This window comes from Sciurus carolinensis, chromosome 12 (genome assembly GCF_902686445.1).
Source record: "Sciurus carolinensis chromosome 12, mSciCar1.2, whole genome shotgun sequence".
Lineage (NCBI taxonomy): Eukaryota > Metazoa > Chordata > Mammalia > Rodentia > Sciuridae > Sciurus > Sciurus carolinensis.
Window position 1 is genome coordinate 41,649,501 of NC_062224.1, and position 16,817 is coordinate 41,666,317.

A 16,817-nucleotide genomic window follows, 5' to 3' on the forward strand; every position below is an offset into this window, starting at 1 on the left:
GAAATTTTAAAAATTCACTGTGCCAGTGTAGTATTGTGTAACATTCTTCCACAACTGTTAATTATATAAACTTGCTGATATTTGCACATTTTGGTCCACATAAACAGCAGTTTGTAATTCAACCTAATTCATTATTTTACTGATTAAAGCCCTTGAAAAAGAGTGTTGTGATTTTAAGAATTCATAAATAAATCACAATTACTATTCATAAATTTTTTTAAATGTGAAATTTTATTTGGATAACTTGAAGGTTTAGCACATGAAGAGCTGGGTTTTTTATAGGAAATTTACCACTAGCATGGTTAGACACAAAACTGGCAAATGTTCAACAGTAATAACAGATCATGGCCTGGAAAAAAAAAATCTGCTCTAATGCACAAAAATAAGTGACATGTCACTGAGACCTTTTATTTTTATCAGTGATTTGTATAAAACCCATTCCCTCATATGATTAGAATTCAACCTGACCTTATGACAATGAAAGGACATTCCACCATATTTTTCCCTTTTCCAATTAAGCATCTTCCAGACAGGCAGGGACTTCACATTAAGGTGCTCTGGATGTGACATGTCAGGGAGTATCCATGTTACTAGTAATTTTCCAGAGACCCTACAAAGGTGCCTGGGATCTCAACTGAAGACCTGACAAAGTAAGAAAGCCCTAGATATCAATCTCAATCAGGGGGTTCCATCAAGGACTCTTTTCTATCCCAGTCATACCTAAGGGTTTGGGTCAAAGAGTACTACCAGTAAATGTTACTTCAAACTTAAAAAACTTCAATTTGATTTTTAGCCAAATGTCTCTTTAACCTACATAAATGCTCAGTGGAAAGAAGAGTAGAGGAAGGTAAGGAAGGAGGGAAGTTGATTGCTTAATTGATTACTGCTATTAGTGAAGTTTTAATAGATTCCCTATACTAGTTAAACTCAGTCAATCAGCATATGGAACTAAAAACATTTTTAAGAAGACTTGTGATTTCATTCAGTAAACACTTATTGAACATTTATCATATGCCAGGGCCTCTGCTAGGTACTAAGGATCCTTGGTCCAAACAGAACTTACCATATAGACAGGATACAGAAAGTCACGACAAGTGTGATATGTTGTCTAAGAAGGTACAGTGAAAACTCAGGGGTTGCCTAAGGCAGATATGGAGGATCAGGGAAGCCTTCCTAGAGGAAGGGTCATCTAAGATGAAATCTGAATAATGCATACAATTGGGGAAGGTGTTCTTATAAGGACAAAAGGTAAGTATGAGGGCCCTAGACAGGAGAAAGGGTACTGCCTATCAGAGGAAATGAAAGAAATAGCTGCATTACAAAAGAGGGAGAAGGAGAGAGATAAGAGGCCAGTAAAGGGGCAAGGCCTAGATCAAACTAAGATTTGGGCCACATAAGAGATTTTGAGCTCTGTCTTGCAAATAATAGGGATTCAGTGAAGGGTTCCAAGCAGAAGTTGAAATGACACTATTGAGTGAATATTTATGCCCGCCCACCCCAAATTTCTATGTTGAAATCCTAAGCCCCAGTGCAAAGGTATTGGGGCCTCGAGGTGGTTAGGTTTTAAGGGTGGAGCCCTCATGAATGGGATTAGTGCCCTTCAACACAGACACCAGAGAGCTCCTTCACCTCTTCTGCCACTTGAGGAAACAATGAGAAGATGGCCATCTCGGAACCTGGAAGTGGACCTTGCGCAGACACTAATTCAGCTAGTACCTTTATCTTGGACTTTCCAGCCTCTGGAAATGTAAACAAATTAATATGTATGTGAAAGCTACCTGGTCTCTGGTTATTTTGTTAAAGCGGCTCAAATGGATTAGGATACGTGTTTAGATGTAAATTTTAGGAACACCACTCTAAACTGCAGCATAGAAAGCATATTATGGAAGAAAATAATGTCGGTGATAGAGACTTGTTTATAAGAAATATTAGTAGCTCCCCAATAAAAAAATTTTTTTATGTGTTTTTTTTCAAAAGAAAGAGAGATTGAGCTGGGGTTGTAGCTCACAGGTAGAATACTTGCCTAGCATGTGTAAGGCACTGGGTTTGATCCTCAGCACCACATAAAAAAAATAAAATAAAGTTATTGTGTCCATCTGCAACTAAAAATATTTTTTCAAAAAAATTGAGAGATTGGTAGCCTCTAGAATCATTGGGAGGGAATGAAGAGAGTCTAGCTGAGCTTTCAGAAATAATTCTCCCTGTCCCCCACCCAAAAAAAAAAAAAAACAAAAAAAACAAAACTGAACTAATAAGGAAGATGCTGCCTCTGGCATGATTAGAAAAATCTGAAAGCTCTTTTACAAATACCAGTTTCAGAAGCCAGACATGCAGATTGGTCTGCAATCCTAGTGAGGCCAAGGCAGGAAGATCACAAGTTTAAGTCCAGCCTCAGCAACTTAGTGAGGCCCTAAGCAACTCAGCGAAACCCTGTCTCAAAATTTAAAAATTAAAAGGGCTAGGGATGTGGCTCAATGGTAAAGTGGCTCTGGGTTCAATTCCGAGTACCACAAAACAAAATAATACAACTACCAGCTTTAGGGAAACCACCTGCCAGGTTGACAGGGGTGACAGCCTGAACTAGGGTGTTGAGAGTGGGGGTGGGGAGGAGTAGAAAACCTGGCAGGTGGTTTCCCTGAAGCCGGAAGAAAACCTGTGTGATTTAATTAAGGGGAAGAATCTACAAAGTGACTTTGGGTGGAGAGGTACAGGAAGAGTAAGTCAGGTTTTTGGCTTAAAGCAAAGAAGGGCAATAGTGAAATAGAGAAAACAAAAGGAGATTTGTGGTAGGGAAAAATGGAAGTCAAGTTTGGACTTAAGGAATCAAAGATGAGTGTGGACATCTCACTAGCCAGCTGGAGTAAGAGGATCATCACAGTGAACAGAAGCCATGTGTGGGAATGGAGACCATCCAGGAAGAATGCTCAAACCCAGTGGGAAGAGGGCACAGGATACAATCCTAAGGTATGCTGCTGAGGAGACTGGCAGAGGAAGATCAGTTCAGCAAAAGAGACTGAAAGAAAGGCAGAAAAGGGAGAAGAAAAAACAATGAGAATGTAGTTTGGGGAAGTGAAGGAGGCAGAAGTCAACAGTACTGCAGAGGGATCAATCAAGATAAGGACTGAGAATTCAAAATGAAATCGATATTACCTTTCAGTGAGATGATAGGGTAGAAGGTAGACAGGGAATATTGTCTTTAATTTCAGAACAAGAAAGCCCACTGACCTTGCTATGTTTAACACAGAACTGAAGCTCCTAAATACTATTGTTAAAAAAGGAGGAGGAGGAGGAAAAGGAAGAGGAGAGGGAGAGAAGAGGAGGAGAAAAGAAAAGGATAATAAAAAGAAGAATTATAAAATTGAACTAGAAGAAACAACATTATTTACATATAGTATAAATATTCACAGTTTCACAAAATTGACTCACAAAGAATCAATATATTATTTAAAGTAATTAGATTTAGCTAGGTTGATAGATAAAAGATCAACTTTTAGAAATCAATATCTAGTTATGCTAGTAACAACTAGAAAATGTAACAGAAAAATAAAATAACAAATCATAACAGCAACAACCACCACAAACCATTCAGGAACCAATTGAGTAAGACCTCTATGGAGAAAAATTTGAAACTGTTAAAATAAAATCTTACTAAATGAAAAACTGTAGTTTGAGATTGGTCATTTTAACAACATTATAAAAACTTCAGCTTTTCCTAACTTAATCTATAAATTAAATGCTATCTCATCATTGGTGTTATTATTATTGTTACTTAAAAACTCAAAGTTATACTAAACATATGAAAGAGTCATGTTTCAAATAGCTAAATCAACAATGAAAAAAGAAAGAAGACAAAAAGAGGAACTTGTTCTGGAAGACAGCAAGCAAGTATGGTACTGGCATACAGAAAAAGATAAATTGTACAGAAGAGAGAGTTCTGAGACAGATCCAAGATTACATGAGAAACTACTGTATAACTAAGGTTGCCTCATAAATTAATGAGATAAGAACAAACCAATAGTTTGGGGCACAGTATAGAGAGAAAACATTAAAAATGAATTTCCAGCTATTTACATATAGAAGTGGGTCCTAGATGGATCAAGGATATAAAACTATAAAGTTCATGGACGCCAATGTAGAAAAATAACTTTTTGACTTGTAGAAGAAAAAGAATTCGGCTCAGGTGACTGAGGCAAGAGGATGACAAGTTCAACATCAGCCTTAGCAATTTTAGAGAGGTTCTAAGCAACTTAGTGATACCCTGCCTTTAAAAAAAAAAAAAAAAAAAGCTAGGGATGTGGCCTAATGGCCTAATAGTTGAGTACCACTGCATTCACCTTTCCATTACCCCAAATCATCTAAATAAATAAATAAATACATAAATAAATACATAAATACATAAATACATAAATTCTTACATAAAACTCCCGCTGGGTGCAGTGGCACATGCCTGTAATCCCAGCAGCTCAGGAGACTGAGACAAGAGGATCAAAGCCAGCCTCAGCAAAAGTGAGGCACTAAGCAACTCCGTAAGACCCTGTGTCTAATAAAAATACAAACTAGGGCTGGGGATGTGAGGCAGTGTTCAAGTGCCCCTGAGTTCAATCCTCTTCAACTACCAAAAAACACAAGACTTACATGTATATTATGTTAAAAAAAATTATAGAAACACTCTTTGCTAAAGTTCAAATTTTCAGATTTTTTTCAGGTAAAAAGATGATATGAGAAGAATTGCTATTCTTTTAAGATTATTCATTTAGACATAGGATTCACGAGTAAGGGAAAATTATAACAGATTGCTTTAATTTTATATTTAAAAGAAAACATTTAAGTAGTAAGTAAATACAATGCATTCTTTTACTATAAATGTTACTATTTCAGTTCTTCACATACTTTTATCATAATCTACATTAACTCCCCAAATACATAAGAATAAAGCTATGTATATAGGGATTCATTAATTATAACCTGTTTCTTCCCATACTTGCAAGACTTTCAAACTAAAGAACGGGTATCACTTTCCTTAAAATTACTGCCTAAGCAAATGAACCCAAGAAAAACAATTATATTAAAACACAGAATTTTAAGAAATTGTATTAAATACATGTATTATGGTTATGATAAGCAAAAATGAATGAAGTTAATATTTAATTAAAATTTAATTTAAATCTTAGGTAATCCTAAAAGCTTAGGGCTAAACCCCAACTTTTATTTCACTGTTGTCAGCTTTCAGAAGTACTAGAATGGGTACAGAAGAATTCAAATGTGCTAAGAACAGACTAACACACACATACACACATACACATATACGCACCCAGCATTTGTTTTGAAATGAATTGTTTAGGTATTAGATTTGAATGTAATAGCTGAAGAAAGACCCAAATTCAGGGCATTGTGGACTATATACTCAAATCTTCATTAAATAGGTATAAGAAATATAGAAGGTACAGAATTTGTGACTTCCAAATGAAGAATACTAACTTAATTAAAAATTCATTAATGTTTCCACCTCCCTTTTTCTATCATGTTACTCTGAATTTAGCCTTTATTTAGAGCCAGTAAAACCTGCTAAAAAGTGAAAGTTAATATTTTCTTTCACTTGTTTAATGTATTAAAATTATTTCTTCTTCAAGTCTTTTTATAAGTGTTTCCCACCCCCCCAAAAAATCTACCTCCTGTATATTTCACCAAACTCTAAAATCACTCTAAAGGATGTGATATAATAATCCATAGGTATTCTAAATGTATTAGATTAATAAAATATACCTTGAACAACAACCTGGCTGCCTGGGACAAAGAACTGCTGTGTGCCATCAGCTGATTGTGCTGCATACTGTACAATTGTAGCACCTGGTGGAGGAGCTCCTGAATTTGTCATTGTTAATGCCTGTAGTCCCTGAACACCATCAGATCCTGGATTAGAAATCTGGATTGTTCCACCTTGGGCTATAGCAACTTAATAGAAAAAGAAAAGAAATATTAGAGAATTTCAAAATTCATTTTTTAAAACCCCATATTGGGAGAATATACTTTGGGTCTATGTATTACCATTGTTTCTCATTCTCAAATCACTCTTATTTTTCTATGCTAAATTAATAAGGAACATCAGCTTCATCATGGGACAAGATATTGACTGGCTGACTGATTTTTGTGATGTTGGGGGTAGAACCCAGGGCCATGCACATGCTGGGCAAGTGCTCTTAATGCTGAGCTACATTCCTAGGCCAGGGACAAGATTTTTAAAAGTTTACCAACCCCTGGGTATATTTAATATTTAGAACTTTTGGAAATTCCTGGAACCCACAAAATTTTCCTCCTCCCTGGCATCTATCCAACTAAAATTATTTAAGAGAAAGAGTGAACAGACAGAAGGGAGAGAATTCAGCTTCTTGGTGTTCTCCATTCTCTCCTATATTTTTAGTTATAAATAACATTCTTCTAAGTCTTAAGAAATGCTCAGTGACATTTCCATTAAGCACTGTAATTACAATGAATTTGTACCTTCATTCAGCTAACTACTTTTCTAATTTATCATCAAAAGAGAGTGGCTTTTAAAGTAGTATATATCAAAAAGCTCACAACTACAAAACTGTAAACTACAACTTTGACTATAGCAGGAGAATCCTGAAATGTAAAATGTTAAGTTGAAAAGGTCCTTTCCAGTTAACTGTAATTGAAAGAATTTGTGCTATAATATTTACCTCTACTAAATGTCTGGAATACAACAAATATGAGGTAAGTCCCTCTAAATACTGAGATTAGTTAGTCATGCTTAACAGTTAACATATTAAAGTTTCAAAAGAATAAATGATCAAATGTTTTGTTTTAGGGCTGGGGATGTAGCTTAGCGGTAGGGCATTTTCCTAGTGTGTGTGAGGCCCTGCATTCCATCCCCAGCACTCTTAAAAAAAAAAAAAAAAAAAAAAAAAAAAAGGCTAAAAAGGCTAAAATGTTTTGTTTTAAAATTTCTCTAATGGGGGCTGGGGATGTAGCTCAGTGGCAGAGCACTTGTCTAGCATGTGTGAGGCACTGGATTCAATCCTTAGCACCACATAAAAGTAAACAAATAAAAGCATTTTGTCCATCTACAACTACAAAATTTTTTTTTTTTTTTACTAAATTTCTCTAATGGACAAAAAAGTACTGTTTAAAATGTCTGAGAGGTCTGTTGTACTTTAACATAAAGATTATAACTGCATGTTTTAAACAGTAGAAATTAATCAGAATCAATGGCTATCCTTTTTTAAAAATATCATTCATAAACTAGCCAACTACTTTACAAAGAAGATTTTAAAAGCACATTATCAGAATAACATGAAAGGATAAATGTATGCCTCACAGGAATATTATAATAGTATTTAAAATATATTCCAAATATGTTCAAGTCACTTTCAAACATTTTTAATGGCATCTAAGCAAAGACCACTGAGGTGATAATCTGATAACATAAGCCTATTAGAACTACAGAAAGAGTAAAAGTAACAACAACAAATTTTCAGATCTTTCACCTAGTACCTAATACAGAAAAATGGGTTAATGTTTTTAAAAATATTTCAAAACAAATGCATGCTGTTTTTTAATTCACTGACAGTTTACTATTAAGAGTAGGATTGACAGGAACTGAATCAGTTACAGAATGTTGATAGTACTGAAGCTGAAAATTCCTGTGGTAATATTAATTTTTCAGGCTTATTTAGGACATTATATTCTGTACACATTTTAAAAATAGGATATCTTCAGCTGGGCATGGTGGCACATCCCTGTAATTCCAGCAACTGGGAAAGCTGAGGCAGGAGGATGGAAAGTTTGAGGCCATTCTGGGCAACTTAGACTCTCAGCAACTTAGCCAAACACTGTCTCAAAACAAAAGTAAAAAGCACTGGGAGTTGGGCATAGTGGTGCACTCCTGTAATCCCAGGGACTCAGGAGGCTGAGGCAGAATTTGAATTCAATCATAAGTTCAAGGCCAGTCTCAGCATCTTAGCAAGGCCCTGAGCAATTTAGTAAAGACCCTCAGGTTCAATTCCCAGTATCAAAAAAAAAAAAAAAAAAGAGCAAGGGGGAGGAAGGGGGGCTGGGAATGTAGTTCATGGTAAAGTACCCTGGGTTCAATCCCTACTACCAAAAAATAATATAATATCATATAATATAAAAATAAAAATAGAATATTTTCAAACTAAACTTTCCAAAGAGTCCAAGGATTTGGCCCTTGCATATAAGGGGTTTGGGGAGAGACCTAACTTTTTAAAAGAGAAGTATGAAAAAGCAGGAGATACTGCTTTTTTAGATCTTCATGGCTGGACATGAATGAATATGTTGTCATATATTTGAATGTGTTTTCAGTTGATAATTAGTTTGGTGCCATAGAAATAATGCTTTAAAGGGAAGCGCCATGGCATCAGAACCACGATGTATTAGAAGAACAAAGCCTAACAGAGCAGGAGCTCAATAAATAGAATGAATGGCTACCATTTTCTCACAACTTTATAAACTTGTGACTCTGGAAGAGTTAAATGAGACATGATATCTAATTCTAATTACAGAATTAATTTTTCAACACCAATACAATTATGAAGCTTTTGGAGTAGTAGTTAGAGTCATGGAATAGATAACAAAAATCTACTTTTTCCCTTTTTCTTTTTTCTTATTTCCCCTTTTTTTCAATAATTTTTCCTCTAAAGTTCCAACCCAAACTACTTTGTTTTTTACCAAGGCTCTGTTTCTCTTGACATTTTATTTGCTGATGAACTCAACATATAATTAGATATGGAAAATAAGAGCCTGCCCCCCAACCCCAAGTGGGCTCCAGGGGGATATATTTCTACTGATAATTCTCATACTTTGAAACGAATTTCATTTTTTATACTGAAGGGATTCTTAATTCTGACATGATCAAATGGCAGAGGAACTTCCCTTTCAAAATGTTATCTCTTGTTTGATAATAAACAAGATTTACCAATGCTTCAGGATCCTGGAAACAGGCTTTGTATGTGCCTATCTGTATTCAAAGAGTTGAGTAGGAAACTTCTTAGGTTTCAAAATATTCAAGGATAGCATAATCTGTTTTCAGTAAACATAAATCAAGATAAATAGCAGAAAAAAAATAAGATAAAATTAACTGAATGAATTTGGACATGTTCTATTTTAGCATTAAAAAAAAAACTTAAAGTGAAAAAATTTCCAGCAAATGTAAGAGTAAAGAGAACTTTTTATCATTCATTTCCCCTGCCTTCCCCCTTCCCTTGGAATATTTCAAAACAAATCCTGAATATCTGACTGATCATTTTTAAATAAAACGATTGGTTCATATCAAAGTTATTAGTGACCAATGAAAATAAAATACCTTTGCATTTCCTATTCATTTTATTCGGGGGACCTAGGTTTTCTTAATGCTGGAGTGACACGTGCAACAAAGGCAAAAAGGTTTGTATCTATGACCACATACATTTTTGATGATGATAGTGAAGAGTCTACACTGGTCTATGATATTGATGGAAACTCAAACAGAAGTAAATGTCTATCTACGCACTTATTTTCCTCTTTTAAGTAATCCTTAATTATATTACTTAAAATAAACAATAAAATTTTCATAAAATAATTTAAATTGAATTAAAGTTGAATAATAAGATTACATAATTAATTAAATTCTATATTAATTTCCATTATGAATTAATCCAAGCCTATTAGTATGCTATCAGTTCACAATAGCGGTAGACAGAGGTTAGGTTGCTATTGTCCTAATTGCTATGGGACGTACCTAAACTTCTTTTTTTTTGGCTAAAGTCTAACATGAGTTATACCCCAGAAGTAAGTAGGTCACTCAACACCTACTGGTTGAATGTTGGACATGATGACCTTAAATTAAGATTTTTGTCTAGATAGGAAAAGCATAACATTAATTTACTAAGTGTATTCCTTCTAAGTTAGTTTTAGCTGATTATACAAACATCTTTATACATATCCTTATATAGTGATACTTAGTTTCAAATCAGTATTAACCCAAGAATGGTTTCCCTCCTCCCAATGTGCCATATTTCTTGCATATACATATCAATTAGTCTAAGGCAATAAATTTTTTTAAAAATCCTGGTGACACAAAGTTGCTTGGAAATCTGCTACTTCCATTATTCACTGCCATTAAGCACTTTTCTCTACTAGCTATTAATATCATTAAAAATATGGAGAATATTATTTAATGGGATGAAAATTCATCATCTTAGTAAAAATTTTAACTGAAAAAGTAGTATTTTAAGCCCTATGTAATCAATGAATATGATAAGATGAATTTTAAAAGGGCAGAGCCAGGTGTTGTGACACACACCTGTGATCCCAGTGACTCTTGGGAGGCTGAGGCAGGAGGATCACAAGTTAGGGGCAGACTCAGTAACTTAGAGAGGCCCTAAGCAACTTAGCAAGACCCTGTCTCAAAATAAAAATAAAATGGGCTGGATGTAGCTCAGTGGTAAAGTGATTTCATACTATGAACACACACACCAAGTCAATCCCCCAGTACCAAAAATAAATAAATAAATAAATAAATAAACAAATAAATAAATAAAATCAATAGGTTAGAAAACTGGAGAAAAAAGGAGTTCATGAACAAAGGAGGAAAGAGAATTTATCCAAATTAAAATTTCATCTAAGGGGGTTGGAGTTGTGGCTCTGTGGTGGAATGCTTGTCTAACACATGTGAGACACTGGGTTTGATTCTCAGCACTACATTAAAAAGTAAATAAAACAAAGATATTGTATCCATCTATAACTAAAAATATTTTTTAAAATTTCATCTGAGAAAATATATTTTCTTTTGGTGCTTTTTTTTTATATTTTTAAAGTTGTTGATGGTCCTTTATTTTCATTCATTTATTTATATGCTGTGCTGAGAATCAAATCCTGTGCCTCACACATGCTAGGCAAGTGTTCCACCACTGAGACACAACTCCAGCCCCTTGATGCTATATTTTTAATTCTAAACTTGTACATATAAGCTAATTCAAATAAACCATATAAATGTTCTGTTATTATTATTATCATTATTATTTTGAGATAGGGCTTCACTATTTTGCTCAGGCTGGAGCATAAAGTAGTATTTTAAGTGATTTTCCAACAGTTACACTGGGGGAATATAAGCTTTAAGTCACTACTAAGAATAATAAATGCAAGTGCATTTACTTTAGAATGTATAAGCCTGTCATGTGCCAAGTCCTTTCATGAAGAAATGGTGTTGATTCATGAGTCTCTTAAGAATTCTGAATTATTTAAGAAAAGTTCACATTTGTCTTTTCATAATAGTGGATATTGTATTAACCTACTTACCTTTCATGTACAAGAATTCCAGTACAGATGAGTTAACAGAGACCTAACAAGATTCCTAGTAAAATAATGTAGGGGCAAACAACATTAATACTTTCCTCAATAACTGGTAAGGAAAGAGGTTGGGTGTAGTATGGTGGCAGGCACACCTTTCTCTTAAGAGAAAACTTAATGATTTAAGAAACTTCAAATATTTAAATTTAAATTTCTTTAGCTGCTTTTACTTTTTTATGAATTCATTCATCTACTGCATATATTAAACGTCTGATGCAGCAAGTAACATTCTCTGCTAATTTTAAGACTCTCTCAATAGCCATCTTTCAGATATATTCCCCTGAGATAGAACAGATTTTCTTTGACCAGAATCACTTTACTGTTTGCTTGCTGTGTTGGAGATGAAACCCAAGGCTAAATGCTTAACAAGCCCTCTACCATTGAGCCACACCCCCAGTTCCACTTAACTATTGGACAGCAAATCTGTCACTATGATCTTTACTTTCAGTAAAAGTTTTACATCAAGTCTAGCTCTCTTGGTGTTGCAATAATAAAACCCTACCTATTTTAATTGTTATTCTTCAAGTAACTGGGGATTAAACTCAGAACCTTATGTATGCTAGGCAAGTACTCTAAAGAACATGCCCTGCCCTTCTTATTTTGAGACAGGGTTTTGCTAAACTGCCCAGGCTGGCCTCAAACCTGGAATCCTCTTGCCTCAAATTCCTGCACACCTGGGATTACAGGTGTGTATTAACATGCCTGGCTTTATGTTTAAAATTTTAAAACCTATTTTAAGTCTCTGCCTTAAGTCTGGACCTGGTAGTATCCTATCCCAATTTATTTGAGTCTTATTAAACTTATTCCAGTCTTAGTTTTTGTGATAAAAAATAAGCTGATGTGACTCACTCCTCTGCTACTCAAAAAAACGGGAAAAAAAGCTGGAATTAAGAAGGTTAAGTTCTGTCAAATACCACCTTTCAACTATTAAAAATGTAATTACTTTTATATGGGAAAACTTGAGTACACTTATTTTTATTTTATTTCTTCAACTTAGAAACACGTTTAGTTTTTTTGTTTTTAATACTAGTCAGCTCATTATACCAAGTTAAAAATAATAAAATAATATTTTTGAAATAAGGAACAAGAGCAAAGTTTGAGGAAAAGTCATGCATGGATGAATATTGAAGAAAGAATTAAACCTAAACGGAAAAGAACACTTTTATAATAAAAGGTTATGAGGGCTGGGGATGTAGCTCAGTGGGAGAGCACTTGACTAGCATGTGCAAGGCTGTGGGATCCCTAGTACGGCAAAAAAAGAAATCGAGAAAAGGTTATGTAATCCCAGTGGCTCGGGAGACTGAGGTAGGAGGATCACAAGTTCAAAGCCAGACTCAGCAACTTATCAAGGCTCTAAGCAACTCAGCAAGACCCTGTCTCTAAATAAAATATAAAAAGGGCTGGGGTTACTGGGGTTGTGGCTCAATGATAGAGCACTGGCCTAGCATGTGTGAGGCCCTGGCTTCGACCATCAGCACCACATCAAATAAATAAATAAATAAATAATATAAAGGTATGTTTATATCTACAAAAAAAAAAAGTGTATATAAAAAAAAGGGGGGTGGGGCTGGGGAGATAGCTCAGTCGGTAGAGTGCTTGCCTTGCAAGCACAAGGCCCTGGGTTCGGTCCCCAGCACCCAAAAAACAAACAAACAAAAAAAAAGGACTGGGGATGTGGCTTAGTGGTTAAGTGTCTCTGAGTTCAATCCCTGTTACCCACCCCCAGAAAAAAATATATATAAAATAAAGGGTTATGAAGAGTCTCAAAAACATACGAAGAAAAACATTCAGAAATTCTAGTAAAACAGACTCCTTTATTTCAAAAACCCAAGGATGCTAGTAACTATTTCTATTTCTAGATCTTTAGATACAGCATTAAAGTATTAATATCTATTAAGTTTTTTGTAGTAAGAAATAAGATTAATGAAAATAGATCTTGTATGCATATAAATATATATTATTCTCTAAAGTCCATAAGTGACTTCTAAAAAGTATAAATGTTAGTATTTACTTCTTAATGAGTTATCTACATAAACAAGTGTCACTGAATGTCCCCAAAAATGTATTAAACAAAGGCAATGTTGCTTTGTGTGGTAATTTTATCAGTAGGCCAGACATAAAGAATAACAACAATTTCTCATTGAAATAATCATCAAGATCATACTGTATAGGCCCAAATTAAAATAGCTGACAGAGTCCATGACCGCTTACATGGCATACAGATAATTGTCTAATTTCTAAACGTGCAGTTTTCTAGTTCTCAACCAGATCTCCTCACCCCACCTCCCCCTATTGCATATACATGGTGAATTTTAATGCTGAGTCCCCTGCTAGGAGGTAGCACCAAGAGCACTAGGAACAAAGGCATAGGAGTTGGCTGGAGGGAAAAGCCTAAAGAATATAAATGATGGGGCTGGGGCTGGCAAGCAGTAGTACAGTGCATGCCGAGCACATGTGAGGTACTGGGTTCCATCCTCAGCACCACATAAAACTAAATAAACAAAGGCATTGTGTCTATCTACAACTAAAAATAATTTGAAAAAAGGAATATAAATGAGACTCCATCACAGTCAACCTATATTTCAATAGTTGCGTGTCTGTTCCCTATTACTTTTACCTGTTATCACTTTTTGTCTTCACACTAACCCCAGAATTTAGCAACTTAAATTACTACCACTTGAGACTAAAAGCTGGTATGCAAAAAAAAAAAAAAAAATGCTCTCAGCTCTAATCACTGAGTTAGCAAATGGTAGAAAGAGGGTGCCTTCCCACATCATTTTTAGCTTCAACATTGTCTCAATCCCATGTTTTCACTATTTCAAACTTTCACCTAATAAAATAGGCAAATTAACCTATAGCATCCACTTCCCTGTTACCTTGTATTGTAAACAGATCACTGCTTCTATAAGAATTACTAAGCTGCATTAGGATATGCCAAAGTTATGTCAGGATAATGGCCTCTTAGATTATCCCCAAACTTTAAAAAGTCTTAGCATTATTTCAGCAGTAATTCTATCTTTTCCTTTTCATGACACAAACAGAAAATGTTAACATGTATGCAGCCTTTCAGAGTAAATGGATAAAGCTACTAAAGGCTAAGGTTGCCCAGTAAGGACTCTCTAGCAGCTCCCAGGACTGCTCCGCCCTCCTGGGGATTGAGGGATAGAAGTTCTGCACTCTTGGAGCCTGGTGCCACACTCTAGAGACATACCAGCTGGCAACTCTGATATATAGTCCTAAAACTCCCACCACATATATAGTGGGCCAGATGAGAAAAGTATACAAGTGAGAAGTAATAAAGGAGAAATAATAGTGAAAACCTCAAGGTCTAATTCTTACAGGCAATGAGGAGTTTTCTTTTCTTTTTTTTTTTTTTTGTGGTTCTGGGGATTGAACCCAGGGCCTTGTGCATGTAAGGCAAGCACCCTACCAACTGAGCTATATCCCCAGCCCAAGTTTTCTTTTCCTAACACTGATTTTGGACATGCCCACTCAGTCCTACAGGGGCTGTGGACAAATTACACCCCAATACTGACAGGTATCTGATAGAAGCTACCCAAAGTCACGAAAGGAGAATTACTTCGACAGTTTAATACTGCAAATCTCTCACCACTACAAGAAAAATTTTAAAAAAAATTTAAAAACTAACAACTATATGAGAACTTCCCATGTATGAAAGAAGAATATAATTTAATAGACTTAAGAGTTTTCTAGGGATTGCTACTTTTAAAAGGGAAAACAGAGAGTAAATCTATAATCTTAACACCTTATTTGGACAAACACTACTTAATATCACATCATTTTTGATATTGAAGTAGCTTTCCCCACCCCACCCTGTCCTTCCCCTTTTTCTTTGTCTTTACCCTCTCTTTTTAAAAATTATTTTTGTGTATCTATCAATCTTCATTTGAGGGAAAACAACTAGAACTTTAGTTAGAGCAAAAATCACAGAATTAACAATCCATTAAAATGCACAAGACTGTGAATGTATCTGTTTATTTAGAGCTTTTGATGTGTAAAATCTCAATAAAATGATCTGTCCATTTGTTATAGTTTTAAAAATTAACTCATTTTTTCATTCTCTTTTAGAAAAAACTGAAGCATAAATTAACACAGTAGAGAGTAGTGAAAACAGAATTACATTAAAACATAATTTAGAAAAAATATGAACCTCTTTTAGATTAGTAAGTATAATTATGTTGTTGGTAACAAAGGCCAACAAGAATGAAATACAAACATTTAACTCTTACATTTGCATCCATCATAAAGACAACAAAAGCAATAATTTTCAAACTTTTACTTAAGGTAAATAAAAACATATAAATAGAAAAAACTACTTTTATTTTTATCCCCCAATTTTTCTATATTCAGCAATAAAAATTTTTACTTTTCAAAAGCATATGACAGCTGTCAATACAAATCTGTCACTTCTTTCACATGTACTCTTCATTCTAAGATATACAGTTTAGGTATTAATGATGATTTTAAAATGAAACAATTTAATACCAAAACCAGAATTGCTTCAATATAACTAGAGAAGAATTAAAGCTAGCGCTGTATCATATTGAATTGCAGCATACATACTGTATTGCCCCGTGCTAGTCTGATATATGCTAGTCGGTACTGCCATGGTAGCGATGTTAGGTGGCGTTCCTTCTTCTTCTGATTTTTCTTCTTCAATTTTGGGAACACCAGGCACATCAGAGGAAAGTTCATTCAGTATTTTTCTAAAATATAATTTAAAAACATAACTAATTAAGATACATGAATAAGACTTAAAAAAATAACTTTGATCTATAATTTTTCTACACAGTGGTACACGCCTGAAATCCCAGCTCAGGCTGAGGCAGGAGAATCCCAAATTCAAAGCCAGCTTCAGCAATTTAGTGAAGCAACTCAGTGAGACCCTATCTCTAAATAAAATATAAAAAAGGGCTAGGGATGTGGCTCAGTGGTTGAGTGCCCCTGGGTTCAATCCCCGGTACCAATAAATAAATAAATAAATAAAAATAAAAATAAAATATAATTTTTCTACCCTCTTGGACAAAGTACCATTTCAGTAGGAAACAGTTTACTCACCTATAAGAGGGTCTTCGTGAAAGGATTTCTCTACGTTTATGAGAATCAATTACACCTTCTGATTCTGCAGACTCATCTGTCTCTGCAATTGTTGCTACCTATAACACAAGATTTTCTGAAATGCATCACAAAATATAAGATCTTCCTCATTCAAAAAATGGTAGTTAAGGGTCTTCGTGTACAACACTGAGCCAGGTGCTGTGGAGCACCAAAAACACAGTGAACCTGAACTGAAATAGTTCATGATCTGGCTCAAGAAAGCAAACACAAACACAAACAAGAAATGGTATTGATAATAAATACTATGGAAATGCAACAGAAAGTGGTTCAAATGTCAAGTGAGACTTCACAGGGAAGAGCAAAACATAAGATAC

At 34.7% G+C, this 16,817-nt stretch overlaps 1 protein-coding gene across 21 annotated transcripts in view; it reads right to left on the minus strand.

Moving 5' to 3' along the window:
• Crem (cAMP responsive element modulator) overlaps positions 1 to 16,817 on the minus strand; it is a 73,991-nt gene that overhangs the window by 16,127 nt on the left and 41,047 nt on the right. For 14 of the 21 annotated variants that reach the window (XM_047521634.1, XM_047521632.1, XM_047521626.1 and 11 more), the window contains 3 exons: positions 16,444 to 16,541; positions 15,949 to 16,091; positions 5,764 to 5,952 (listed from right to left, as the gene is read on the minus strand). In XM_047521634.1, the coding sequence (XP_047377590.1) occupies positions 5,764 to 5,952; positions 15,949 to 16,091; positions 16,444 to 16,541 (430 nt within the window). The remainder of the gene's footprint in view (positions 1 to 5,763; positions 5,953 to 15,948; positions 16,092 to 16,443; positions 16,542 to 16,817) is intronic. The other 7 variants (XM_047521641.1, XM_047521639.1, XM_047521637.1 and 4 more) reach the window with 1 other exon arrangement.